At 39.5% G+C, this 27,762-nt stretch overlaps 1 protein-coding gene and 1 pseudogene across 1 annotated transcript in view; one reads left to right on the top strand and one right to left on the bottom strand.

The window, feature by feature from the left end:
• Nucleotides 1–2,365: 2,365 nt before the first annotated feature.
• On the bottom strand, nt 2,366–4,590 carry LOC131513173 (tubulin epsilon chain-like; annotated as a pseudogene).
• A 10,771-nt stretch (nt 4,591–15,361) lies between these two features.
• ADGRG7 (adhesion G protein-coupled receptor G7) overlaps nt 15,362–27,762 on the top strand; it is a 77,207-nt gene continuing 64,806 nt past the window's right edge. Inside the window, exon 1 of the mRNA XM_058731612.1 lies at nt 15,362–15,893. Within this exon, the coding sequence (XP_058587595.1) occupies nt 15,779–15,893 (115 nt within the window). The 5' untranslated portion in view covers nt 15,362–15,778. The remainder of the gene's footprint in view (nt 15,894–27,762) is intronic.

The following is a 27,762-nucleotide window of genomic DNA, read 5'->3' as shown; positions in this document are numbered from 1 at the left end:
TTTTTTTCTTTTTTGAGAGAGAGGGGGTGAAGGTCAGAGGGAGAGAGAGAGAGAGTGAGAGAGAGAGAGAGAGAGAGAGAGAATCTTAAGCAGACTCCACGCCCGATGAGGGACTTGATTCCCCCACTGTGAGATCATGACCTGAGCTGAAATCAAGAGTCAGATGCTTAACCAATTGAACCACCCAGGCACCCCTAGGTCACTATGTTTTGAAGGTAATTCAACTCACAGCTCTGAGATTAGATGCCAGTATATCTTAGCTTTTGCTGCTTTAAAGCAGAGACAACATTGTTCAGTGCATGTGTGCACCGTGGGAGGACTTACCATGACTGACACCAAATGTTAAAATGGAGACATGCACTTTTTACCTGGTTCCTCCCATGAACTTGGGCTGTTTTGCCATTTTCAAATGGCCTGAGGGAGGATTAAAGAGTTTAAGAAGCTGGGGGTGGAACCCCAAATAATCCCTACCTAATGATTTGTATCTGAAGCCAAAATACACACAGGTTCTAAAACATATAGACATAAGCAAGCCCAAGTAAACAAGGGGCCTAGCAATTTATTTTTAAAAATTTTCTTTCAACGTTTTTTATTTATTTTTGGGACAGAGAGAGACAGAGCATGAACGGGGGAGGGCACACAGAATCGGAAACAGGCTCCAGGATCCGATCCATCAGCCCAGAGCCTGACGCGGGGCTCAAACTCACGGACCGCGAGATCATGACCTGGCTGAAGTCAGACGCTTAACCGACTGCGCCACCCGGGCGCCCCGGGGCCTAGCAATTTAGAACAGAACAATGCTCTCCTCTGATCAGAACCTGGCCTAGGTTCCTTTGCCTCTCAGATCTAGCCTAAGTTAATTAAGCATCACATTCAAATAAAATAAAATCACTTCATTTGAGTATAATTCACTCTGCAGTTATGCTGTCATACTGTCTAACAAAACCCTTGTACCGCTCAGGCTGACTTGTTTTCTGTTACCCAAAACATGCTTATTTTAATTTCTATACTTGTGGTGTATTAACCACCCTACCTGCCCCGCCTCCTTGCAGCTTAACTTCTGGAGATTCTTTAGGCCAAGTTAAAAACCTTTCTTTTCATAGGGAAGAGCTATGAGCAGTAAAAGTCCTCAGTATGTGTGTATATGAGAATATTTCAGTGTTTTTCTTTTTTCTTTCTTTCTTTCTTTTTTTTTTGTTGAAATTAAAGGACATTATATGGTCACTTGAATCTGTACAAAGAAACAAAGGTAACTACATGGGTAAATGCAAAAAAAAAAGATATGTGGTTTGCAATTTTTTTTTCTGTCTATATCTTATCTTCTTAATAAGGTCTTCTGCAGAATAAATTTTTAATTTTCCCAAGAAAACCCCACAACTTTTCTACTGCTTCCTACCACTCTCTGCTTATGAATTCCTACAGCACCAAGTCCAGGCTTGCATTGGATCATTCTCCATCCAGTCCTGTAATTATCTTTACACGTAAATTCTTCCTTCTTACTATTTTATAATCCCTTAATGACAGCCATACTTCTTTTCTTTTTGTTTGTTTAAAAATATGAACATTGGGGCGCCTGGGTGGTGCAGTTGGTTAAGCGTCCGACTTCAGCCAGGTCACGATCTCGCGGTCTGTGAGTTCGAGCCCCGCGTCAGGCTCTGGGCTGATGGCTCAGAGCCTGGAGCCTGTTTCCGATTCTGTGTCTCCCTCTCTCTCTGCCCCTCCCCCGTTCATGCTCTGTCTCTCTCTGTCCCCAAAATAAATAAAAAACGTTGAAAAAAAATAATAAAAATATGAACATTTATTATTATAAAAACTAGTTTAATAAAAAAAGCATATTTAAAGATAATTTAATACGAATACATGTCAAAATAAATGCAAATTATGATTCTTTTGAGTGCAAAAAAAGTGGTTACCCAAAGAAGAAATAAAACCTCCTTAATAGTTGTAATAAAACCTACACCTGAAAAGTTAGAGGGTATTACATAGAAGTAATAAGTTCCTCTACTACTCCTCATACTTGTTTTTAAAGAATCAGGAGAATTTAAACAATATGAAAAAATAAGTCACGAACAAATATAAAAATATACCCATGCAAGATTTTTATTGAAGACATGATTATCATTGTATAAATGCCTAAATATCACACTATAAATAAAGTAAAATGTGGAAGAACTATGTTGTCTCAATTTTAGAAAAAGGGAATTTTTTGAAAACAAATGTCTGAAGTCAAGGTCCTAGGACTTCACTAACATCACACACTGGTGTCAACAAATTTTGATGAAATGAAAACCACTCTTTTTTTTTTTTTTTTTTTTTTTGGCAAAAATGCTCTCTGATAGGAAAAACACAAACACGGCTTTCTAAATCACGAAAGTTCTGAAACAGAATGGTAAGGTGACAAAACCAGTATGAAATTTAGGAAGGTCAAAGTAGTCTTTTGGGGGTTTCTTTTTTCCACAGCCATGCTTAGTCTAGGTGAATCTTCCACAGGCATGCTTTGTGTGGCCTCCAGTTGGTTATGTTCCTCTGAGGGCCCTGATAAAGATGACACAGTTTCTGTGAAACGGCTTTCCTCTGCCCCTTCAACTTGTAGTGATAAAGATGAGCCTTTTTCTTGTAGAGCCTCATGAATCTTGCGGTTCCATGAAGGTAGGCCTCACACATGTGTGCTAGGGCTAATCATGGGAATGGTCCACATGAGGTACTGAGCACAGGCTGCTTTTCCAGCCTTCTTGATTCCAGGAGACAAACTGTAGAGAAGGTTTTAATCTTTCAGTAGTTCTGCAAAAATCGGAAACCTGTACTTTCCTCTAACCATAAGGTAGAGACTATGTTTGTGGCCAGCCTGAATCAGCTGGTGATCTTTACTAAAGGAATCTGAAAACATCTGATCCAACTTTCAGGTAGGACTGTTAACATCTGCCACTATACATAGAGTGTTAGGCTTGACACAAGATCATGCACTTAAGGAAAAGAAACTGAATTCATGATGATTTCTTTGAGGTTCATATTAAGGAATGCTTCAAACCTTGCAGAGCTTGTTAGGTTCAGCAGCAAATTTGCCACAGTGTTGTTCATTGCATCAAAAGACTTTTGGTCCCATTTCTCAAAAGCCTCAGCACTTGAAGTAATTGGACTCTTTGGCTTTACAGTTGTACCCAACTTTGCAGAATTCACCATGAGAATTCACCAGTTTGCTAATGAGGTCAAATAAATATTGGACGTCAATGGGCAACACAGTCTGCATGCTTAGTAAGGCGAGGTTATGACATCATCCTCACCAGAAGGATAAACTGAAGTCATGGATCTGTATACTTCTGGGAATTCAGCCTCAAGCGCCTTTAGAAGAAATGTTCCAAGTCCAGATCATGTTCCACCTCCAATGGAATATATTCTAAAAAACACTGCAAATGATCACAGGGCCCAGCCAACTTTCTGAGTTTCTCTAAAATCTGAGTTTCTGAGTTCTCGATAAAGACTGCCAAAAACTTAACGACCCACAGCCCAGTTATTCCCTGAGTCAGAAATATGAGTGATGAGCTGCTTGCTCTCAAACACATCTCTCAATGGTTCCTGCAGAATTTCATTTGCTACCCCTTCCTCCATGTCAATCAAGAGAGCTTATGCTTTCAAAGAACAAAGTTTCCCCTTGGAAATAGTGCCACCATCACCAAGTTACTCTGGTACCCACATTTCTAAACAAGCTGCTTATTTCCTCATCATAATTCCTTTCTGTGGCTATGGCATGCTCCCTTAGTGCAGATCCCAGAAGCAGCAGAAAATCTGGCGTCCACACTGGCCTATAAGACCATTTACTGGGTCACCACCGGCTGGAACACTTGTAAACCTGCGCTGGCTTTTGTACTCCTGACCTGGCCCTGTCCACCAGCGGCAACCATGATTCTTTTGTCTTTCTCTCTCTCTTTTTTAATGTTTTTAATGTTTATTTATTTATTTTGAGAGAGACAGACAGACAGAGAGACAGAGAGAGCATGCATGGTGTAGGGGCAGAGAGAGAGAGAGAGAGACTCCACATTGTCAGCGCAGAGCCTGATACAGGGCTTGACCCCATGAACTGTGAGATCATGACATGAGCCAAAATCAAGATCAGACCCAGGCACCCCGTGCTTAATTTTATACTCTTTTATTATTCTCTAATCCCTGCCTGAGTATAGTGCAGGCTCCTGCAGGCCAATTTCTTATTATCTTTTGTAGCTCCTACAGTGCCCAGGACAGTGCTGGATGTGTAATAGGCACATAGTAAATCATGTTGAATTGAATCAGTGAAACTGAGTTTGTTTCTGCCCCCAGAAGAGGGGTGCTCTGAGCTTTGAGTGTCGCTACCATGTCACTGACCCCCTTTATCAGACGACTGGGCCTGGAGGCAGAGCTACAGGTAAGAAATCAAGTTTGCACCTTAGATGCAGATGGCTGGCTCTTAATTCTCTGCCTGTAGAGAACCTTCCTGGCATTATTCAAGGCAAAAACAAGTTTTTCTCTGCAGGTCATACCTAATGGTTTCCTGTCCTTTCTAGCAGTTTTATTAAGCAGGTAAACATAGGCAGGTAAATCAAGGTTAGTGATTGACATGGTCACACAGAAATTGTTTTTTGGTCATATTATTTGCTTTGTGTTTGGAAAAATATTGTTGAAGTGCATACCACTGTTTTTACTATGGACTTGGACAGTAATTATTCTTACCTTTGCAAAGGAAGGTAAAATTTACAAAGCTTTTACATACACACACGTTTTCTCATTTTAGTTTCAAAGAAATGCTGTGGGGAGGTTTATAGGGAGCGGGTATTTTTTTTTTTTTTTTAAAGGGCTTAGTAAGGCCAAGCATCTTGTCCAGTGTTATCCTGTCCAGTCCATGGAAAGCCAGGCCTTTAATCCAGAAGTTCAGCTCTTTCGTTGTGTCCAACACAGACACTCCATAGTGTTAATTCCAGGCCTTTCCTTCCTCCAGATCATGTTTTGAATCCAACATTTAACTGTCCTGTCCAACTTAGTGTTACCTTCAGGTTGAGTAAGAATTCTCTTTGGTTCCTTCAAGTTAGTATTTGTAAGTGATCCTGTTGATCTATGAAAAGACTAGAAAGAAATTTATTGAGTGTTCACAGTGTTATCTTGGGGTAGTGAGATTACAGATGGTTGTTACTGCTTTTTTAAGTTATAAACTTTTATCCATTTTAAAATATAACTACATTATGGGACGGCTAGGTGGTTCAGTCAGATAGGTGTCCGACTTTGGCTCGGGTCATGATCCCACGGCTCGCGAGCCTGAGCCCTGCGTCAGGCTCTGTGCTGACAGCTCAGAGCCTGAAGCCTGCTTCAGATTCTGTGTCTCCGTCTCTGCCCCTCCCCCACTGGCACGCATGCGTTTTTTCTCTCTGTCTCTGTCTCTGTCTCTGTCTCTCTCAAAATTAAACAAACACCAAAAAATTTTTAAAAATAAAAGCATAAAATATAACTACATTAATGGTAATATGGAAAAGATAAGTAAAAATTACTTCTTAGTCCCATCTCCCTAAAACAATTATTAGCATTTTGTGTACTTCCTTTTATCTCCTGCGTATTTTCACATAATTGTAATCCTACTTTACATTGAATTTTGTATCTTAAATTAAGATACATATTAACATATAATTAACATATTATAATTCTTTTCTCCATGTTACCAAGTAGTCTTCACAATTTTCACTTAAAATTTTTCTTTTTTTAAAAATGTTTATTTATTTTTTTAAACTTTATTTTTTATTTTTTAAAATTTACATCCAAATTAGTTAGCATATAGTACAACGGTGATTTCAGGAGTAGATTCCTTAGTGCCCCTTACCCATTTAGCCCATCCCCCCCTCCCACAAGCCTTCCCATAACTCTCAGTTTGTTCTCCATATTTATAAGTCTCTTCTGTTTTGTCCCCCTCTCTGTTTTTATATTCTTTTTGTTTCCCTTCCCTTATGTTCATCTGTTTTGTCTCTTAAAGTCTTCATATGAGTGAAGTCAAATGATTTTTGTCTTTCTCTTACTGACTGATTTCACTTAGCATAATATCCTCCAGTTCCATCCACGTAGTTGCAAATGGCAAGATTTCATTCTTTTTGATTGCCGAGTAATACTCCATTACATATATATACACACACATATATATATACATATATATATATGTATATATATATATATATATATATACCACATCTTCTTTATCCATTCATCCATCCATGGACATTTGGACATTTGGGCTCTTTCCATACTTTGGCTATTGTTGATAGTGCTGCTATAAACATGGGGGTGCATGTGTCCCTTTGAAACAGCACACCTGTATCCCTTGGATAGATGCCTAGTAGTGCAGTTGCTGGGTCGTAGAGTAGTTCTATTTTTAATTTTCTGAGGAAGCTCCATACTGTTTTCCAGAGTGGCTGCACCAGCATGCATTCCCATCTTTTGTCTCTATTGTAACTCCTAAGGAATCCTTCTCAGCCTGTAGCATTAGAAAGTGAGCTAAAGGAACAGATAAAGAGAGAAAAATCAAAGGAATATATTATTTAGAGAAAATAGGTCTCAAAACATTGTCTACATAGGTGAGGACTCTGAGACCAGAGAGTGATTTGTCCAAGATCATGCAATCAATTAGTGGCTGAGCCCATAATGGGATATAAGTCTCCTGACACCAAAACAGTGTCAGGAGCTCTTTCCATTTTAGAGGTAACACTACTGCATAGTGAATGGCTCAATTCCTTCTTAGATGGGCCTACCTTATTCTAAAGACCACCTGTCCCCTACTTCTGTTCACATATCTGGTCAGACATTTTCTAAGTCAGTTTGGACTGATGTTACAGAGCACCATAGACTGGGTGGTTTGAACAACAAACATTTATTTCTTACAATTCTGGAGGGTGGGAAGTCCAAGATCAAGGCACCAGCAGATCTGGTGTTTGGTGAAGGCCTTCCTGGTGGGCAGACTGTCTTGTATCTTCATGTGGTTCAGAGACAGATTATCTCCCTCCAGTGTCTTCTTTATAAGGGCATTAATCCCATCGTGATGGCCTCTCCCTGATTATCTAATTATCTTCTAGAAGGCCTCACTTCCAAACACAATCACACTGGGGATTAGATGGGATGAATGGTGAAATACTGAATATGCCGTAAAAGAAATAGCAGAAAAGACAATAGCAATGATGCTACCCTCTAGTGGCAGAGCATAGCAACACAACTCATAAGTCAAAGTACCAGGTTCACATCCTAAAAAAACGAGTCAGACCACAAACATTGTTAGTGGTAAAGTTTGGGTTATTTTTTTAAATCTTAGATTTTAATTTATTAGTGCTATAACTCACTGTTCTGGATTGAATTATGTTCTCCCCAAATTCATATGTTGAAGTCCTAACTTCCAACACCTCAGAATGTGAGCTTGTTTGGAAATAGGGTTGTTTTAGATATAGTTTAGTTAGGATGAGGTTATACTGGAGTATGGTGGGCCCAATCCAATGTGACTTGTGTCCTTAGGGAAAGTGGAAATTTGAACACAAAGATATACACACAGGGAGAATGCCTTGTGAACATGAAAGCATGGATTGGGGCAATGTGTCTGCAAGTTAAGGTATGTCAAGATGCCAGCAAATCACCAGAAGCTAAGAGAGATGGCTGGAACTGATTCTTCCCTAGCACTTTCCAAGGAAGCTTGGCCCTACTGGTAACTTGATCTTGGACTTCATATCTCCAGAACTGTGTGACAATAAATTTCTCTAGATTAAGTCACTCCGTTTGTGGTACTTTGTTACAGCAGCCATAGAAAACTAATACATCCAAACCTTAACATTGGTTTTAAGCTTTATGTTTTAGACTTCAAAATAAGGCATTTATTTGAATTGGAAAATGTATGCTGAACATAATATGGCAAATGCCAGGGATGAAAATACTATCTTTCTCAAGTTGTATTACCAGCCATAAAATGTGTTTACCTTATTGAGAAACCTGCTGACAATGTGGCTTGGTTAATACATTTATGCTGCTTTATGGCCTCATACAAGTGGCAAATTTCCTTAACTGGTCTGTCATTCATTCCAAGATTCTTCACGCAGGAATGTAGATTAAACACTTATGGAGTAAGTCATTTACCAACTAGTGACTTCTGCATTATCTTTGGTGTGCTTTAATTTCTTATATGCCTCTTCTCTAACTAGGTCACAACCTCCTTGAGTATCATACACTATTAAGTTTTCTGGGGATTATGGGTCTTATCTGGAAAATTCATGGTGCCTGATACAAGTGGACTCTATATTATGCAGGGTTTTCCAAAAACAAAATAAAAAATATAAAGTCCAAGGGGCACCTGGGTGGCTCAATGGGTTAAGCGTCTGACTTTGGCTCAGGTCATGATCTCACAGTTCATGGGTTCAAGCCTACATCGGGCTCTGTGCTCATAGCACAGAACCTGAGGCCTGCTTAGATTCTGTGTCTCCCTCTCTCTCTGCTCTTCCCCTGTTCATGCTCTTTCTCTGTCAAAAATAAATAAATGTTAAAAAATATATAGGCAAATTAATAATTATTAATTAATAATTAAAACAATTATACTAAACTGAGATATTTAGGATCCAAAATATTACCTTGACAGATAAAAATAGTGGGATTTTGGGGCACCTGGGTGGCTCAGTCAGTTGAGTGTTTGACTCTTGATTTTGGTTTAGGTCATGATCCAGGGTTATGGGATCGAGCCCTGCATGCTAAGTGTGGAGCCTGGTAAAGATTCTTTCTCTCTCTCTCTCTGTCCCTCTCCCTGTATCATGAGATCTCTCTAAAATAAATTTTAAAAAAATAGTAGGATTTTATGCGGGATATTGAAAATACCAACTCAGCTCAGTTAAGCTTATGATTTCATACTACTATTTTCAGAAGGACTAGTGTTCACATGGGACTAGTGTTTCTTGGTTGAAGCTCTTTTTTATTTACTGTAAATTTTGGGTCTGCATTTCACTTGAATGAGGCTTTTCAGAAGGAAAAAAAGAATATTACACTATTTCCTACATTATGCCTCTCAAACCTAACCATAAGTGACCATTTCTCTCCTCTTTCCATTTAACCTGTGGCTGACAGCTCATATTTGGGAGATATAAAAGGATAAATAAAAGAGGAGAAAGTGGGAAAGGAAAGATAAAGGAACAAGTTAGAAGAGATGGAGAGAAGAATTGAGACTGTCCAGAGCAGGATGCAGAGGTAAACTTTAAAAAAGAATTTGAGGGTTCATTTTCTTTCATCTTCTGGAGTACAGGAGTACTTCTGCTAGTGTTAGGTGAATTACTTTCAAAAAATGATGCTGGTTTTTCCTCTATGGAGTAACGAGCCCTCAAGACCCTCAAGATCTAGAACACCTGGCTCTGGAGAGCATAGGAGACACCTGAAGAACAAAGACATATAGAGCAGAAGGAAAGTGGGAAGGCGCAAAGAAAGGTCAGTGTCCTAGTAACTTCCTCTTGGCCCAGGAAAGCTTTCTTAGTACCTTTCTCCCTGCTCTCCATTGACTGCCAGAGAGAAACAGAGGTGGGCATGGTTATATGGATATGTAAACACATGAATTCAAGGGTTTCTCTGTTAGTAGTGGCTCAGAGTTTTCACTAATGAAAGGGTGGCAAATACCATTGGGAAGTTTTCCAGGGGAGAAATTCAGAGGCTTATCTCTTAGGAATAACAGGTGGGGAAGTTGAGATTGCCCTTTGTCATCAGTATCATGGGAGGTAAGGTAAGCAGTTTTCTGTGTACTTAACTCTCCACTGGGGTCACAGTCCAGATGGTTGGGAAATGAAAGATTTCAAACCTTCTTCATGCTTCAGGGTATTAACTCATTGAAAGTGTGGTTAAATAAATGAGTAAGATAAAATGAAGAATAGTGATTTCAAAGATGACAGAAATATTGTGAATTTGAACAGGCTTATATGAAAATCTGGCAGTCTTTAAAGCCATGAGATTTCCCATAAACATTACCAAAGGAATGTCCTATAACACAAAAGCCCATTTAATCTCTTGCCATTTGCTGGTTTACTGTGAACTTGATTCACTTTCTTTGGGAAAATTACTCTTGAACAGTGGTTACTAAACTTCAGTGGGCAATCAGGTTGGAGGACTAGTTAAAACAGATTGCTGGGCCCACCCTCAGAGTTTAAAATACAGTAATTTCCTATTTTATTTAATGGGTTATAATGTTATAATATTATTTATTTTGATGCTCAAATTATCCCTCATTTGGTATCAGGCAGCCACTTCATGCTGGATTCTGTGTCCATTTGATATGTACCCATCATTTCTTGAACACTTCTTTCCTTTCTGGCATAAAGTATTCTAGGCTCATCTTTGACTTTCCCTGCCCCAGTCTTGAAATTAGCCAATTTTCCAAGGAGCTATGTTCCTTTTAGTGGAAAATTGTTTTAAGAAATCAAGATCTGGGCTCTATATATGCTTATGATTGGTGTGTATGTGTGTGTGCATGCATGCGTGACAGAGGTGTTAGGACAAAGCTATTCTCACTTCCAGAGCAAGAGAAAATGGAGATAGACACTTCATTCTATTTTACCCAGTTCTCATGTGGAGTGAAGAACTTTGGCCGTCAGTGTAGGCATTCCTATCCCCTTGGTGTGTGTGTGTGTTTTTTTTAAGTTTATTTATTTAGAGAGAGAGAATGCACACAAGCAGGGGAGGGGCAGAGAGAGAGAGAGAGAGAGACAGAGAGAGAGAATCCCAAGCAGGCTCTGCATTGTCAGCACAGAGCCCAACACAGGGCTCGATCTCAAAAACGATGAGTCTGATGCTTAACTGACTGAGCCACCCAGGTGCCCCTCCCTTGCCATATTTTCAATTATTTCCAGAGTCCCAGAAAGGGAGATGGGGCTGTCATTCACACAGAGAGTACCCAGGGATAGGTAGGGAGCTCTCACTATAGTCTTGTGTTAAACTAGAGCCAACAGAATCTGGTATACCAAAGAAAAAGATTGCAGCCCTGCCACTGAACGCTTGGTGTTTGGCTGGCTGGGGCAAGCGCAGTAATGGCTGGCTAGCTTGCCTCCCTCCCCTGGCTGACTGGGAGGTCTTCATTCCAAAGAGCAGGCTGTTCACACATGTGCACTATGTTCCAGGAGCTGGTCACAACAGAAAGCACCAATATCCAAGGACTACTGCAGTCCTGTCCCAAAGGCTGGACGCCTGGGTGGCTCAGTCGGTTAAGCATCTGACTTCAGCTAGGTCACGATCTCGTGGTCTGTGAGTTCTAGCCCCGCGTTGGGCTCTGGGCTGATGGCTTGGAACCTGCTTCCGATTCAGTGTCTCTTTCTCTCTCTTTGCCCCTCCCCTGTTCATGCTCTGTCTCTCTCTGTCTCAAAAATAATAAACGTTAAAAAAAATTTTTTTTTTCAAACGCGGGAGCATCAGTCCTGAGCACTTACGGCTACACTTGAGTCACTCCTGCATCTATCCACCGATGGGAAAGGAAGGAAAAACAGCTCAAACCAGAAGCTTTCACTCTTTCTAAATGACAAATGCTGGCTTTTCCCCCTATTTTTAAAAATTTTAATTCCAGTAGAGTTAACATGCAGTGTTACATTAGTTACAGGTGTACAATATGTGTGCTTAAGATTAGGGGGGATGTCACTGTTTTCATGGCCTATGAGTGGCCAGAACTAGAGAATATATGGATGTAAATGTATGATATATATCATAAACATACCCACATATAAATTTGTGTATATATACAGAGTTTTGCATCTATTTATCTACCATTAACATATGTTTATTAAGTATATATTGAAATATATATATAATCATGAGTTTGTATTGATACATAAATCCATTTCTAATTCAATACCATGTTTCTCTTTTTTTAAAGACACATGGAAGTTATGTAGTTCAAATATTAGCAACAAGTAATATCACACCCCTTCCTTTGAAATACTTGACTTTGTTGCAGTCATCAGTTTTCCTCTTTTGGATAAGAAGTTCCTGACTGTATTCATGCATTTATCTAATAGCTGTTTCCCCTAAATGGTATTGCTCCCTTCAGAATTAGTACCCTGTACCCTGTAGCTTTTCTTTCTCCATGTTTCTGATGACCTGTTTTGAAATTCTTATGGACTTCGGTTTCTCCTTTTCCAAATTTGTAACTCCCTTCTCCTAGAGTAAGGAACTTGGCTCTCGTTGTTCTTATATGTTTACCTGTTCAGTTGCTCATCCTGTATATAACTAATCTCTGATCTTCAGCCCTACCCTACCCATGTGTGGACACTCTTCTCTTTTTGCTTGGGCTCTGACTTCTTATTCTAGGCTGCCACTCCATGTGGACACCCTCCTCGCTCAACTCTGGCCCTGAATTCCCACACCAACCAGCCCACACATGCTGCCCCTGTGATCCTTCTGGGTCTCTGAAGGAATGCCCTCCTCTCTCTGCTCTGGCTTTGATTTCTCACATTGGACTGTTTCTTGCCTAGAGGCCTTCCTCACCCGTTGGTTGTGACATTGCATGCCAGGCTGTTCCTCCTTATCGCAGGGATGCCTTATGCACTCTGTTTGGAATCTGACATCTCATGCTATCCTCTTTTTCACCCCTTGCCCAATAGGGCTCTGACATCTCTCTGGTCTACTGCTCCTCTCTACCCCCTCTATAGACACCTACCTTGTTCTTCCTCCACTAATGACGTTAGGATTGACATTTTCAGGAAGGAAAAGCCTCAATTAGGTTGTTTGTAATATGGAAAAATGAAGGTTCAGATGCTTATGTGGCTTGTCCAGGGCCACAGGGCAAATTAGAGCTAATGTCAGTACAAATTCAGGTATTCCTGAGTGTAAGCTGTGTGAGGTCAGGGACCTTGCCTCTCTTGTTCACTGTATCATCTTCAGCATCTAGCATGACATCTGCATTGAGTGGAACAAATGAATAAATGAATTATTCCCTGTTTAGTTCTTTTCCTTTTTCTGTTCCTTTTCGTTATCTTGATACATATAGGTGTGTGTATATAAAATTGATGTCTATATATTTGCCTATAACCAATAGAGATTCATGCCCTTATATAAATGTCAACATGTAAATTTCTGTGCCTAGGAATTACTTGCATTCCATAAATTTCTAGACTTTCTAACTGGATAGTTGGCATATAAGTGAAAATATAAAAGTACTAAGAAGCTACGGCCATTTTAACTTCCCAGGATTCCAGCACTTCCATTGAGTGTGGGAAAGAAATATATGAGCATCACCAAAGTCAGTTTTTCAGTCACCAGACTACAGCTCCTTCAAAATATTTGGAACACTACAAGAAAAAAATACCATCATCATATGACAAATACGGGTCCCCATGATCAGTCCCTTTAGTCATCTAAGACCTTCCTGTAGATGATCATGCAGGGAAGTGTTTCCAAAGCACATTCTGAAGATCGGTATCTCTTGAGAAATTCTTCTTGAGAAGAGGTTTCTGTGGTCAACACTGGGAACTTGACAATTCACAATGTATGTGAGCATATTAAAGACTTTAGGAAATTCTAGAGTTCAAGAAACCTATTACCTTTATGTAACCTCCTGTCACTCAAATTTCCTTAACCAGAGATCTCCTCTTTAGGGTTAATACCTGCCCAAGTCTCATTTCCTCATTCATACAGTTGGCAAAAATTATCTGTTACATGGGGTTATTGTACAGAATAAATGAGTTAAAGATACACAAAGTACACAGCATAGTGCTTGGTATATTCTAGGCATTTGGTAAGTGCTAATTCCTTTTCTTAGACTTATTTATTTAAAATGATTTCTTTTATTATTGAAAGAATAATAGAGGGGCGCCTGGGTGGCTCAGTCAGCTGAGTGTCCGACTTTGGCTTGGGTCATGATCTCATGGTTTGTGGGTTTGAGCCCTGCATTGGGCTCTGCACTGGCAGCTCATAGCCTGGAGCCTGCTTTGGATTCTGTGTCTCCCTCTCTCTATGCCCCTCCCCTGCTTGCACTCTTTCTCACTCTCTCTCTCTCTCTCAAAAATAAACATTAAAAAATAAAAATAAAAAAGAGAAAGAATAATAGATATGTTCATATTATTATAATTGAGAAAATATTAAATGCATAAGGTAAAAACCTCAAATCATAAAAGGGGTACAAAATGAAAAATGAGTTTCTTAGATCTTTCAGATTCCCAAGAAGAATTTTTTATGTACGCTTCTAGACATTTGGTGTGCATAAATATGAAGACATCTCAGAAGCATATTTTTAAAAATTTACTCACAGCAATAACAAGGGATTCACATTTGTTTTGTGCCACTGCAGCATTACCTGTAGTTCTTGCATTTTGGGTACATTGATGTGTTTTTCTGAAGTCCTTGGGTGGGGTAAAGGTTAGAGCCTATGTTCATATCCCATGAAGCTGTATTTTGATAAAATGTTACAGAAAATAGGGGAAATATATAATGTTTTGGGGGTCAAAAAGTCAGCTTAAATGTGTCCTCTTTTGTAAAATCTTTTGTAATCCACCAAGAACAGGACTCTGGTTGAGGTGAGTATTCATTCATTCATTCATTCATTCAGTTAATGATGGGGAAGGGATAGGGAAAAGAACATGGGCATGAGATGGTCAGAGCTGCTGCAGCAAAGATACCTGCTAACATTGACCCAGATGGTGAATTAGTTTGCTTAGGGCTGCTGGAAGCCAGAAGTCCAAAATCAAGGTGTCAGCAGTGTTGGGTCTTTCTGAAGGCTGGGAGGGAAGGATGTGTCCCAGGCCTCTTTCCTTGGCTTATGGACAGCCATCTTCTCCTAAACTCTTGCCTTTATGCATATCTCTGTGCAAATTTCCTCTTCTTATAAGGACACCAGTTATGTTGAATTAGAGCCTGCTCTAATGACCTCATTTTAACTTGCTTACCTCTGTAATGACTCTATCTCCAAATAAGGTCACATTCTGAGGTACTAGGGGTTAGGACTTCCACATATGACTTTGTTTAAGTTTATTTATTTATTTTGAGAGAGAGGCAGAGCGAGCAAGGGAGAGAGAGAACCCAAACAGTCTCCATGCTCAGAGCCCAACGTGGGGTTTGAACTCACGAACCATGAGATCATGACCTGAGCCAAAATCAAGAGTCACATACTTAACCGACTGAGCCACCGAGGTGCTCCAACACGTGAATTTTTAGGGCAACATAATTCGGCTGATAACAAGTAGGTTGTAATACCGGAATTTAGTGCTCTTCGAAATTCATCCTGTGCTAGTAAAGCCCACTGACCAACTGCAGCTATCAAAATGTGGGCTCCTTTAAAAAATGCAAATATTGGAATCATGTGTGTGTCATTGCTTAAACCACTTGTTGACAAGAGAATCTGTGTGGCCTGAAGCTCCTGTTAGTCTTCCTTTGCTAGATCCTTCTAAAATGAAAGTGCAGGAAGATGACTTGGTTTTCTTTTTTCTGGCTCCCTTCCCCACCTTCTTGCTTGTATGGACATTTACACTTTGACCCTGTTAACTATTCCCTCCCTTTCTTCTTTATTATCCTGAGTTATCTTCTGTTCCCATAATTCCAATCACTTTTTTCTTGTTCTCATTCAGTGAAGGATGAGGAAGTTGCAATCAGAGCATGTACCTTTTATTAGGTGATTCAAACTGCCTCCTGCCTGATTAACCTCAAGAGTCCCAAAACATGAGGACTTCTGCCTGATAGATCACATAAAGGAGGAATTAAAAAAAATTTTTAGAATAGTTTCTGATTCAGCTTCTTGGCTCAAGAAGAAAGAAGCTAGCTGTTTTTCACCTAGGAGTGGTCTGACTTCTCCATGGCTTCCTGTCATGTTTGTGACCTCAGGGTGCTGGTGGCCACTGTGTGTGGACTGCTGACGGCCATCATTTTGGGACTGGGCATCTGGAGGATTGTGATTAGCGTTGAGACAGGTAATATCTTTTATGTTTAACTATGTTATGTTTATCTTTAACTGCTATGTTGAACTCAAATCAAGAGAAGTTGTTGAGCCTCTGTCTCTGCTACCTGACACACCAGTACTGCGAATAGCCATGTCTGGGCTAGGGTTGCCTGCCAAGGTGTCGTGTATGACATACAACAGGCAAGGGTCAATTGATGGCTAGCATATGGTTGTACATGCATGAATATGGATATGTGTGTGTGGGCAGGGTGAGGAATTACAAAGTTGAATTAGCCTCTTCTTGCTCTTTTAACACTTGACTGGAAAACAGAATAATCAAATCATTAATAACACATGTTTGGGTTTGTTTAGCTAAATTCGAGAAAGAGAAATAATTATGGACACACACACACACACACACACACACACACACAGATATACAGACATACACACATAATCAAATATGCCCAGAATGGAATTTCATTTTCGGAATGTTCTCACTAGGATGGTAAATAAACTCTTAGGGTTTGTGCATAAAGTTCTCACTCTCTAAGTGTAAAAAACTACTTAAAAAATTAAGATTACTTAGAAAATGATTTTTTCAGGGGTGCCTAGGTGACTCAGCCAGTTAAGATTCTTGATTTTGGCTCAGGTCACGATCTCACACTGTGGTCTGTGAGTTAGAGCCCCATGTAGAGCTCTGTGCTGACAATATGGAGCCTGCTTAGGATTCTCTCTCCCTTTCTCCCTGTCTCTTCCATGCTCATGTTCTCTCTCTCTCTCAAAAATAAGTGCATAAACATTAAAAAAAAGGAAAATGATTTTTCTGGTTACTCAACAAGTATCTGTTAGTAACTTTCTGTGTGCTAGAAATGACACTGGAAGGTGGGAGGGGGAGCCATGGGTGTAAAACAATGGTGCTAGAGGAAAACCCCCAGTAACTCACACTGAAGACTTTCTATAATCCCAGTGCCTGTTTGCTTGGGCTGCAGAGGTTCTCCATGAAGGGATTCAAAGCTGGATGTGCCAAACGCTCCTTTTGTAATAAACAGAGAAAGATTCTAATAAAACTGAGTAAATAATGGTAAATAATATTTGTCTAGGGAGCAGAAGGAGGGGTGATCTGCCGTCTGAGAAGGTACCTGAGGAGGATGGAAGGTTGGGGGAGCCAGGAGAAGCACAATGCATGGCTGCAAAGATCCCATGCTGGAGAGAAAAGGAGTCAAATATATTCACTGTTGATGGAGTGACAGCTGAGATCTCATGGTCCTTCCTTCCCTGCCCCACAGAACATTATTTAGAAAATGTACTAACAGGATTTGTAGAATTAGCGTGAGAAAATTTTCCAGAACAAAACCAATAACATTTAAACTTGAGAAAAATGTGTTTCCATTTGTTTTATTTATTTTTGTTTAAAGTTAAAAAATTATGAACTATAGATTTTTACCTCATTAAGGCTGCTAAATTTATAAGACCTTATTTATTTATTTATTTATTTATTTATTTTAATATATGAAATTTATTGTCAAATTGGTTTCCATACAACACCCAGTGCTCATCCCAAAAGGTGCCCTCCTCAATACGCATCACCCATCCTCCCCTCCCTCCCACCCCCCATCAACCCTCAGTTTGTTCTCAGTTTTTAACAGTCTCTTATGCTTTGGCTCTCTCCCACTCTAACCTCTTTTTTTTTTTTTTCTTCCCCTCCCCCATGGGTTTCTGTTAAGTTTCTCAGGATCCACATAAGAGTGAAACCATATGGTATCTGTCTTTCTCGGTATGGCTTATTTCACTTAGCATCACACTCTCCAGTTCCATCCACGTTGCTACAAAAGGCCATATTTCATTCTTTCTCATTGCCACGTAGTATTCCATTGTGTATATAAACCACACTTTCTTTATCCATTCATCAGTTGATGGATATTTAGGCTCTTTCCATAATTTGGCTATTGTTGAGAGTGCTGCTATAAACATTGGGGTACAAGTGCCCCTATGCATCAGTACTCCTGTATCCCTTGGATAAATTCCTAGCAGTGCTATTGCTGGGCCATAGGGTAGGTCTATTTTTAATTTTCTGAGCAACCTCCACACTGCTTTCCAGAGCGGCTGCACCAATTTGCATTCCCACCAACAGTGCAAGAGGGTTCCCGTTTCTCCACATCCTCTCCAGCATCTATAGTCTCCTGATTTCTTCATTTTGGCCACTCTGACTGGCGTGAGGTGATATCTGAGTGTGGTTTTGATTTGTATTTCCCTGATAAGGAGAGACATTGAACATCTTTTCATGTGCCTGTTGGCCATCCGGATGTCTTCTTTAGAGAAGTGTCTATTCATGTTTTCTGCCCATTTCTCCACTGGGTTATTTGTTTTTCGGGTGTGGAGTTTGGTGAGCTCTTTATAGATTTTGGATACTAGCCCTTTGTCCGATATGTCATTTGCAAATATCTTTTCCCATTCGGTTGGTTGCCTTTTAGTTTTGTTGGTTGTTTCCTTTGCTGTGCAGAAGCTTTTTATCTTCATAAGGTCCCAGTAATTCACTTTTGCTTTTAATTCCCTTGTCTTTGGGGATGTGTCGAGTAAGAGATTGCTACGGCTGAGGTCAGAGAGGTCTTTTCCTGCTTTCTCCTCTAAGGTTTTGATGGTTTCCTGTCTCACATTCAGGTCGTTTATCCATTTTGAGTTTATTTTTGTGAATGGTGTGAGAAAGTGGTCTAGTTTCAACCTTCTGCATGTTGCTGTCCAGTTCTCCCAGCACCACTTGTTAAAGAGACTGTCTTTTTTCCATTGGATGTTCTTTCCTGCTTTGTCAAAGATGAGTTGGCCATACGTTTGTGGGTCTAGTTCTGGGGTTTCTATTCTATTCCATTGGTCTCTGTGTCTGTTTTTGTGCCAATACCATGCTGTCTTGATGATGACAGCTTTGTAGTAGAGGCTAACGTCTGGGATTGTGATGCCTCCTGCTTTGGTCTTCTTCTTCAAAATTACTTTGGCTATTCGGGGCCTTTTGTGGTTCCATATGAATTTTAGGATTGCTTGTTCTAGTTTCGAGAAGAATGCTGGTGCAATTTTGATTGGGATTGCATTGAATGTGTAGATAGCTTTGGGTAGTATTGACATTTTGACAATATTTATTCTTCCAATCCATGAGCAGGGAATGTCTTTCCATTTCTTTATATCTTCTTCAATTACCTGCATAAGCTTTCTATAGTTTTCAGCATACAGATCTTTTACATCTTTGGTTAGATTTATTCCTAGGTATTTTATGCTTCTTGGTGCAATTGTGAATGGGATCGGTTTCTTTATTTGTCTTTCTGTTGCTTCATTGTTAGTGTATAAGAATGCAACTGATTTCTGTACATTGATTTTGTATCCTGCAACTTTGCTGAATTCATGTATCAGTTCTAGCAGACTTTTGGTAGAGTCTATCGGATTTTCCATGTATAATATCATGTCATCTGCAAAAAGCGAAAGCTTGACTTCATCTTTGCCAATTTTGATGCCTTTGATTTCCTTTTGTTGTCTGATTGCTGATGCTAGAACTTCCAGCACTATGTTAAACAACAGTGGTGAGAGTGGGCATCCCTGTCGTGTTCCTGATCTTAGGGAAAAAGCTCTCAGTTTTTCCCCATTGAGGATGATGTTAGCTATGGGCTTTTCATAAATGGCTTTTATGATCTTTAAGTATGTTCCTTCTATCCCGACTTTCTTGAGCGTTTTTATTAAGAAAGGGTGCTGGATTTTGTCAAAGGCCTTTTCTGCATCGATTGACAGGATCATATGGTTCTTCTCTTTTTTTTTTGTTAATGTGATGTATCACGTTGATTGATTTATGAATGTTGAACCAGCCCTGCATCCCAGGAATGAATCCCACTTGATCATGGTGAATAATTCTTTTTATATGCCGTTGAATTCGATTTGCTAGTATATTATTGAGAATTTTTGCATCCATATTCATCAGAGATATTGGCCTGTAGTTCTCTTTTTTTACTGGGTCTCTGTCTGGTTTAGGAATCAAAGTAATACTGGCTTCATAGAATGAGTCTGGAAGTTTTCCTTCCCTTTCTATTTCTTGGAATAGCTTGAGAAGGATAGGTATTATCTCTGCTTTAAACGTCTGGTAGAACTCCCCTGGGAAGCCATCTGGTCCTGGACCCTTATTGGTTGGGAGATTTTTGATAACCAATTCAATTTCTTCGCTGGTTATGGGTCTGTTCAAGCTTTCTATTTCCTCCTGATTGAGTTTTGGAAGCGTGTGGGTGTTTAGGAATTTGTCCATTTCTTCCAGGTTGTCCAATTTGTTGGCATATAATTTTTCATAGTATTCCCTGATAATTGTTTGTATCTCTGAGGGATTGGTTGTAATAATTCCATTTTCATTCATGATTTTATCTATTTGGGTCATCTCCCTTTTCTTTTTGAGAAGCCTGGCTAGAGGTTTGTCAATTTTGTTTATTTTTTCAAAAAACCAACTCTTGGTTTCGTTAATCTGCTCTACAGTTTTTTTAGATTCTATATTGTTTATTTCTGCTCTGATCTTTATGATTTCTCTTCTTCTGCTGGGTTTAGGCTGCCTTTGCTGTTCTGCTTCTATTTCCTTTAGGTGTGCTGTTAGATTTTGTATTTGGGATTTTTCTTGTTTCTTGAGATAGGCCTGGATTGCAATGTATTTTCCTCTCAGGACTGCCTTCGCTGCGTCCCAAAGCGTTTGGATTGTTGTATTTTCATTTTCGTTTGTTTCCATATATTTTTTAATTTCTTCTCTAATTGCCTGGTTGACCCACTCATTCGTTAGTAGGGTGTTCTTTAACCTCCATGCTTTTGGAGGTTTTCCAGACTTTTTCCTGTGGTTGATTTCAAGCTTCATAGCATTGTGGTCTGAAAGTATGCATGGTATGATTTCAATTCTTGTATACTTATGAAGGGCTGTTTTGTGACTGAGTATATGATCTATCTTGGAGAATGATCCATGTGTACTTGAGAAGAAAGTATATTCTGTTGCTTTGGGATGCAGAGTTCTAAATATATCTGTCAAGTCCATCTGATCCAATGTATCATTCAGGGCCCTTGTTTCTTTATTGACTGTGTGTCTGGATGATCTATCCATTTCTGTAAGTGGGGTGTTAAAGTCCCCTGCAATGACCACATTCTTATCAATAAGGTTGCTTATGTTTATGAGTAATTGTTTTATATATTTGGGGGCTCCGGTATTTGGCGCATAGACATTTACAATTGTTAGCTCTTCCTGATGGATAGACCCTGTAATTATTATATAATGCCCTTGTTCATCTCTTGTTACAGCCTTTAATTTAAAGTCTAGTTTGTCTGATAGAAGTATGGCTACTCCAGCTTTCTTTTGGCTTCCAGTAGCATGATAAATAGTTCTCCATCCCCTCACTCTCAATCTAAAGGTGTCCTCAGATCTAAAATGAGTCTCTTGTAGACAGCAAATAGATGGGTCTTGTTTTTTTATCCATTCTGATACCCTATGTCTTTTGGTTGGAGCATTTAATCCATTTACATTCAGTGTTGTTATAGAAAGATACGGGTTTAGAGTCATTGTGATGTCTGTATGTTTTATGCTTGTAGTGATGTCTCTGGTACTTTGTCTCACAGGATCCCCCTTAGGATCTCTTGTAGGGCTGGTTTAGTGGTGACAAATTCCTTCAGTTTTTGTTTGTTTGGGAAGACCTATATCTCTCCTTCTATTCTAAATGACAGACTTGCTGGATAAAGGATTCTCGGCTGCATATTTTTTCTGTTTAGCACACCGACGATATCGTGCCAATCCCTTCTGGCCTGCCAAGTTTCAAAAGAGAGATCAGTCACGAGTCTTATAGGTCTCCCTTTATATGTGAGGGCACATTTATCCCTTGCTGCTTTCAGAATTTTCTCTTTATCCTTGTATTTTGCCAGTTTCACTATGATATGTCGTGCAGAAGATCGATTCAAGTTACGTCTGAAGGGAGTTCTCTGTGCCTCTTGGATTTCAATGCCTTTTTCCTTCCCCAGTTCAGGGAAGTTCTCAGCTATAATTTCTTCAAGTACCCCTTCAGCACCTTTCCCTCTCTCTTCCTCCTCTGGGATACCAATTATGCGTATATTATTTCTTTTTAGTGTATCACTTAGTTCTCTAATTTTCCCCTCATACTCCTGGATTTTTTTTATCTCTCTTTCTCTCAGCTTCCTCTTTTTCCATAACTTTATCTTCTAGTTCACCTATTCTCTCCTCTGCCTCTTCAATCCGAGCTGTCGTCGTTTCCATTTTGTTTTGCATTTCGTTTAAAGCGCTTTTCAGCTCCTCGTGACTGTTCCTTAGTCCCTTGATCTCTGTAGCAAGAGATTCTCTGCTGTCCTGTATACTGTTTTCAAGCCCAGCGATTAATTTTATGACTATTATTCTAAATTCACTTTCTGTTATATTATTTAAATCCTTTTTGATCAGTTCATTAGCTGTTGTTATTTCCTGGAGATTCTTCTGAGGGGAATTCTTCCGTTTGGTCATTTTGGATAGTCCCTGGAGTGGTGAGGACCTGCAGGGCACTTCCCCCGTGCTGTGGTGTATAACTGGAGTTGGTGGGCAGGGCCGCAGTCCGACCTGATGTCTGCCCCCAGCCCACCGCTGGGGCCACAGTCAGACTGGTGTGTGCCTTCTCTTCCCCTCTCCTAGGGGCGTGATTCACTGTGGGGTGGCGTGGCCCGTCTCGGCTACTTGCACACTGCCAGGCTTGTGGTGCTGGGGATCTGGCGTATTAGCTGGGGTGGGTAGGCAAGGTGCACGGGGGCAGGAGGGGCAGGCTTAGCTGGCTTCTGCTTAAGTGATCCACTTCAGGAGGGGCCCTGTGGCAGCAGGAGGGAGTCAGATCCGCTGCCAGAGGTTTGGCTCCGCAGAAGCACAGAGTTGGGTGTTTGCGCGGAGCGAGCAAGTTCCCTGGCAGGAACTGGTTCACTTTGGGATTTTGGCTGGGGGATGGGCGGGGGAGATGGCGCTGGCAAGCACCTTTGTTCCCCGCCAAACTGAGCTCTGTCGTCCGGGGGCTCAGCAGCTCTTCCTTCCTTTGTCCTCCAGCCTTCCCGCTTTCTGAGCAGAGCTGTTAACTTATGACCTCCCAGACGCTAAGTCGCGCTTGCTGTTGGAACACAGTCCGTCAGGCCCCTCCGCTTTTGCCAGCCAGACTCAGGGGCTCTGCTTGGCCGGCGAGCCGCCCCTCCGCCCCGGCTCCCTCCCGCCAGTCCGTGGAGCGCGCACCGCCTCGCCGCCCTTCCTCCCCTCTTCCGTGGGCCTCTCGTCTGCGCTTGGCTCCGGAGACTCCGTTCTGCTAATCCTCTGGCGGTTTTCTGGGTTAGTTAGGCAGGTGTAGGTGGAATCTAAGTGATCAGCAGGACGCGCGGTGAGCCCAGTGTCCTCCTATGCCGCCATCTTCCCTCTCCAAGACTTTATTTAAAGAGTATACTTTTAAGAAATCTTTTTTCCTCCCTCCTTCCCTTCTTTCCTTCTTTCCTTTATAGGACATCTACTTTTAAAGGGAAATTTGTGGTGACTTATAATGGAGACAGGTATAATAGAACCATTAAAACAAGGACCAAAGTATAAAACACTATAAGGAAGAAAACAGCAGAAGTTGCTAAAAACAAATACAAAACATATCTCTGAGACATATCCCTGAACTTTCTGAGGGACAAGACCCCAAACAAAGCATAATAAGCAACAAAAAAACCTTGTTTAACAGTAAAAGCATACCAGCTCCTCAAAGAACACAAATGTGTCCTTGCTTTGAATTTTTCTTAAAAAATGTTTTATTTGATTGTAGTTGACACACAATATTACCTTAGTTTCAGGTGTACAACATACTTATCTCTTTTAACCCTAACCACTACCTTTGAAGCAGTTATTATTATATCCATGTTACATATGGGGAAACCCAGGCTCCAAGAATCTCTTCAAACTTATGTAGTTAGAAAGTGTTGGGTCTGGATTTGAATCTAGATTATTTTGACTTTAGTATCGACGCTCTTCACTCCTGCACTATTCTGCCTTCCTAGAGGGAAGACAATGGTAACCCAATCAATTAATTCACCTTCAGGTTTAATTATGCCTATGCCTAAAAACCCAAATTCAGAAAAAATATGCAGTAACTAGTAGAATGTTTTCTAGGCAAAGTTACGCACTTTGGTAAGTATGCTTTTTGTCTTCAAGTCAATGAGGTCTCCATTATTAATGGTGCTTATAGAGCATAGATTAGTATGCTTCACCTTTAAGCTTTTCTGAGTCTTCAAATGGTGTTTATAGATTTTTGGCTGTGGAGTAACTGCCATAGCTTTGCCACATTCTTCCAGGTTTTGCCAAAGCACCTCCTTCAGCTTGCAAAGTTCTAGGATTGTCCGCTGTTGATCTTCTAGTCTAGAACAGCAGAAGAAAGTACAGATTCAGACTGCATTGCCTGGAACATTGCCAATTTTCTAACAACATTCATCCTGGTGACTGCCTTTAATGTAAAGAATTCTCACATTCACATAAGCCCCAACATCTAATGGCCATCAAACAAGCTTATCTCTGTCTAATTGCTAAGTGTAACGAGTCATTAAAAAAACCCCAAATTATTGGTTTAAATATCAAACAAATACCTCTAGAATGCCAATGATCTGTGTAGTGTAGGAAAACTGTTAATTCTGCTCCTATTACTTAATAAGTCCTCTTGTAAAAGGTCATGGTAAAGCTCCAGTCCAGATGAAGTTGACAGCATTTCATGGGAGTAGCAATTCTTTCAGAATTGCCAGAATAGTCTTTGGCATTTTTATGTGCTGCTGCTGAAAACATTAAATAATAATGACCTTTTTTTTCCTCAAAGCATCACAGTAAGATATATTGTCAAGTATAACACTTTTTCCATCTAGGCTTTCAGAAATAAGATATCCTAGGCTTTTGAAGTTCTGTTTGGTAAAGAGATTTTTCAAAACTTTTGGTGACTCTTGGGAGGAGCTCAAGACTTGAAGTTCTTCTATGATGATATCTGTTTGCTGGAACACGTCACCCAGAGTTTCACACAGCCACCTCCCTTATGATTTAGGTCTTAGTTTCAATATCACCACCTCAAAGAGACCTTTTCTATCCACTCAGTCCAAGGTTATCATTCTATTTGCTCTCTTTCACATGTATTTTGTTCATGGCTTTTATCACCTGGTAATTTCTTATTTGTTTGCTGTCTATCTCCCCATTCCTAGAATGAAAGCTCTAAGAAACCAGGGACCTGACTTATCAATCTACATTCTCTGCCCCTATATGGGTACCTGGAATATAGTTGCTAGTACATAGCTTATGAGTAAATGAAAGAATCATGTGAAAACCAGAAACTGGACTGAAAGTTGTCAAATAGCTGTATTCAAGAAGTAAATAAATAAATATTAAAATGAATGTTATTATGGTTTTGTTTACATCAGTTAAGACAGACACCATTTTAGTTTTCTTCCTCTGCCCCAGGCCATGCAACACTCTGACCATTTCTAGAACTTCCGCTTCATTAGGATCTCTCCTGTTGTGTATGATCTCTTCTGTTTAGCTGTATGATCAACAAAAGGATGCTTTTATGTTGGAGCAAATTGAAGTTTTGCCTGACCTGTAGCCTTTTCACATTAGGCCTTCTTTGTAGAATATCAAGTAATATGTGCCTCATCTGATGTGTTTTCAGAATGGACAACGTAAGGCATTCTATCTCTTTTGGACTTTTGCTCCCAATAGCAAGAACCTTGTGATACAAGAAACAGTGCAGCTTTTTGGTCCAATCACACTTGATGAAAGTAAAATGAAACATAATTAAGGCTTATTATACATCTTTCCCTTGACATTTTTCAACTTGAGCAAGGCCTGATGTAAACATAGACAGATGTCCATAATCATAATAGCAGGAGATTTTTTTCTTAACTCTTAGGGAGAATATCTTAACCTTATGACATATTACCATTGATGATTATGCCCTATTGAACCATATCCTATGACTCTTCTAGATTATAAAACTTCCTCCTTTCTGCAAGCATGAGTGCCTTTCCCACTCTTTCCAGATACCCTGACCTTCATTTCCTATCATGGGCTCACTTAGAGCTCAGGCCAAGAAAAGACTTTAGTAGGTTGCAATATTTCCAAACCCCAAGGTCAAACTTCATAGCATTGAAATTCTTGCACAGTAGGAAATACGAGTTGTGGGGAAAGGTCAAGGAGAGTTTATTGATTCTTAGAAAATAATTTGTACACAGATGCTTGACTTTCATTTTACTCAATTACAGTACTTACTCAAGAGGCAAACTTGTTAATAAATCAAACTCATGGGACTGTTCCTGGAGGACAGATTGTATTTTGGGGTTCGACAAAAGGTCTAGTAAGTGGAGAGCTGTAGTGTTATTTAGTCTTAATCCTGCTGTTGTAAACCTCTCTTCTGCTGTTTTGCCAGTCTCCCTTCTTGCTTCCTCATATAACCATTCTCTAAATTAAGAAAACAATTGCTGTGAAAAGGAAGGGATTTTTTTTTTTGGAGGAATAAATTTTGTTATGTAATTGGCTGAAGAGCATGAATTATTTTAACATCAGTATTAGTGATGTTTAAATTGCTGATCCCATTCTCAAAGTCACTTTCTCAAATTAAGAAATTTAACACAAGTGGGTTGACTTAGTAGATTTTTCCTTGATTTCCAGGTATTAGATATTTTTACTTAAAATACTGAATACAACCACCATCCATCGATCTTTTGATAGCATATTTTATTGATGAACATCTAGTATAGAATGTGGTGATTAGGAGTGTGCACATGAGAGTCAGGGGGAAAAATGTATATAAACAGGGGCAAAAAAAAAAAAAAAAAAACCTCTGGAGCCAGACTGCCTTGTTGAAATGCCAATGCTACCACTTAGTAAACTTGAGCAAATTACTCAACATTTCTGTGCTTCAGTTTTGCTATTTATGGGAATCATAATAAACCTATCTTTCAGGGCTGTCATTAAATGATTAAATGAGTTACTACATTTATGGGTTTAAGATGACATTTAGGACACTATAAGCACTCAATAAATATTAGCTGTTATTTTTAATTTATGAATTTTTAGATAATTTAGTGCACAGTTTTCTCTGCTCCTTGAATTATACCTTGAATGCATGCCATTGACCTAGATGGGACATTTGGATTGAAACTCACCTTATCAAACTGAAGGTCTACTACAGGCTTAATCATTAAGTTCAACTGATTAAAACAGAAACAGAAACATTTCTAAGAATTGTTATATCTTCCTGCATTAAAAAAAAATTATATTATGCTACACCATCAGGGAAAATTTTATTAAAATATTTAATCAGTTTATTGAAATATGTAACCAGGTATTTCATACTGAACAAATTCTACCTTAGGTAAAAACTATGTATATTTTGTTTACATTTTTTAGGTTTCTTTTCACAGTAGAATAAACTTTCCTAAATATTGTCCTCTCATTTAAGAGGAATCTTTATTCTCATCCAAATATTTCAAATTCATGGTCTGGGACAAATGACAGATGCCAGGATTTTAAAACCCTAAAGAATTGGAGCCAGATACTAGAGTCTCCTGCTGGAATTTCTTTGACTAAGGAAGAGCATTTTTATTCCCACACTTAATTAAACTAGACTTTTCAGAACAGATTCTAATTTTGTTTAGTTTAGGAGAAGAAATGAAATTCATGTTTTCCATTTGGCGTTTTTAATATTTTATGCTACTTTCTCAAGCAGCATGAAGTGTGTTACGTATGTTCTACATTTAATTTTCCATGATGTGTGGTAAAGATATTGAAAATAGGACTCATATTTCTGGAAATACTGCTTATTATAATGTAAGAAAATGTAGAAAAATGTTAATATTTATACTGGTGTTATAAAAGAAAAATAAAT

The sequence above is a fragment of the Neofelis nebulosa genome, chromosome 5, assembly GCF_028018385.1.
Source record: "Neofelis nebulosa isolate mNeoNeb1 chromosome 5, mNeoNeb1.pri, whole genome shotgun sequence".
Lineage (NCBI taxonomy): Eukaryota > Metazoa > Chordata > Mammalia > Carnivora > Felidae > Neofelis > Neofelis nebulosa.
This window is presented reverse-complemented; position numbering and strand designations above follow the sequence as displayed.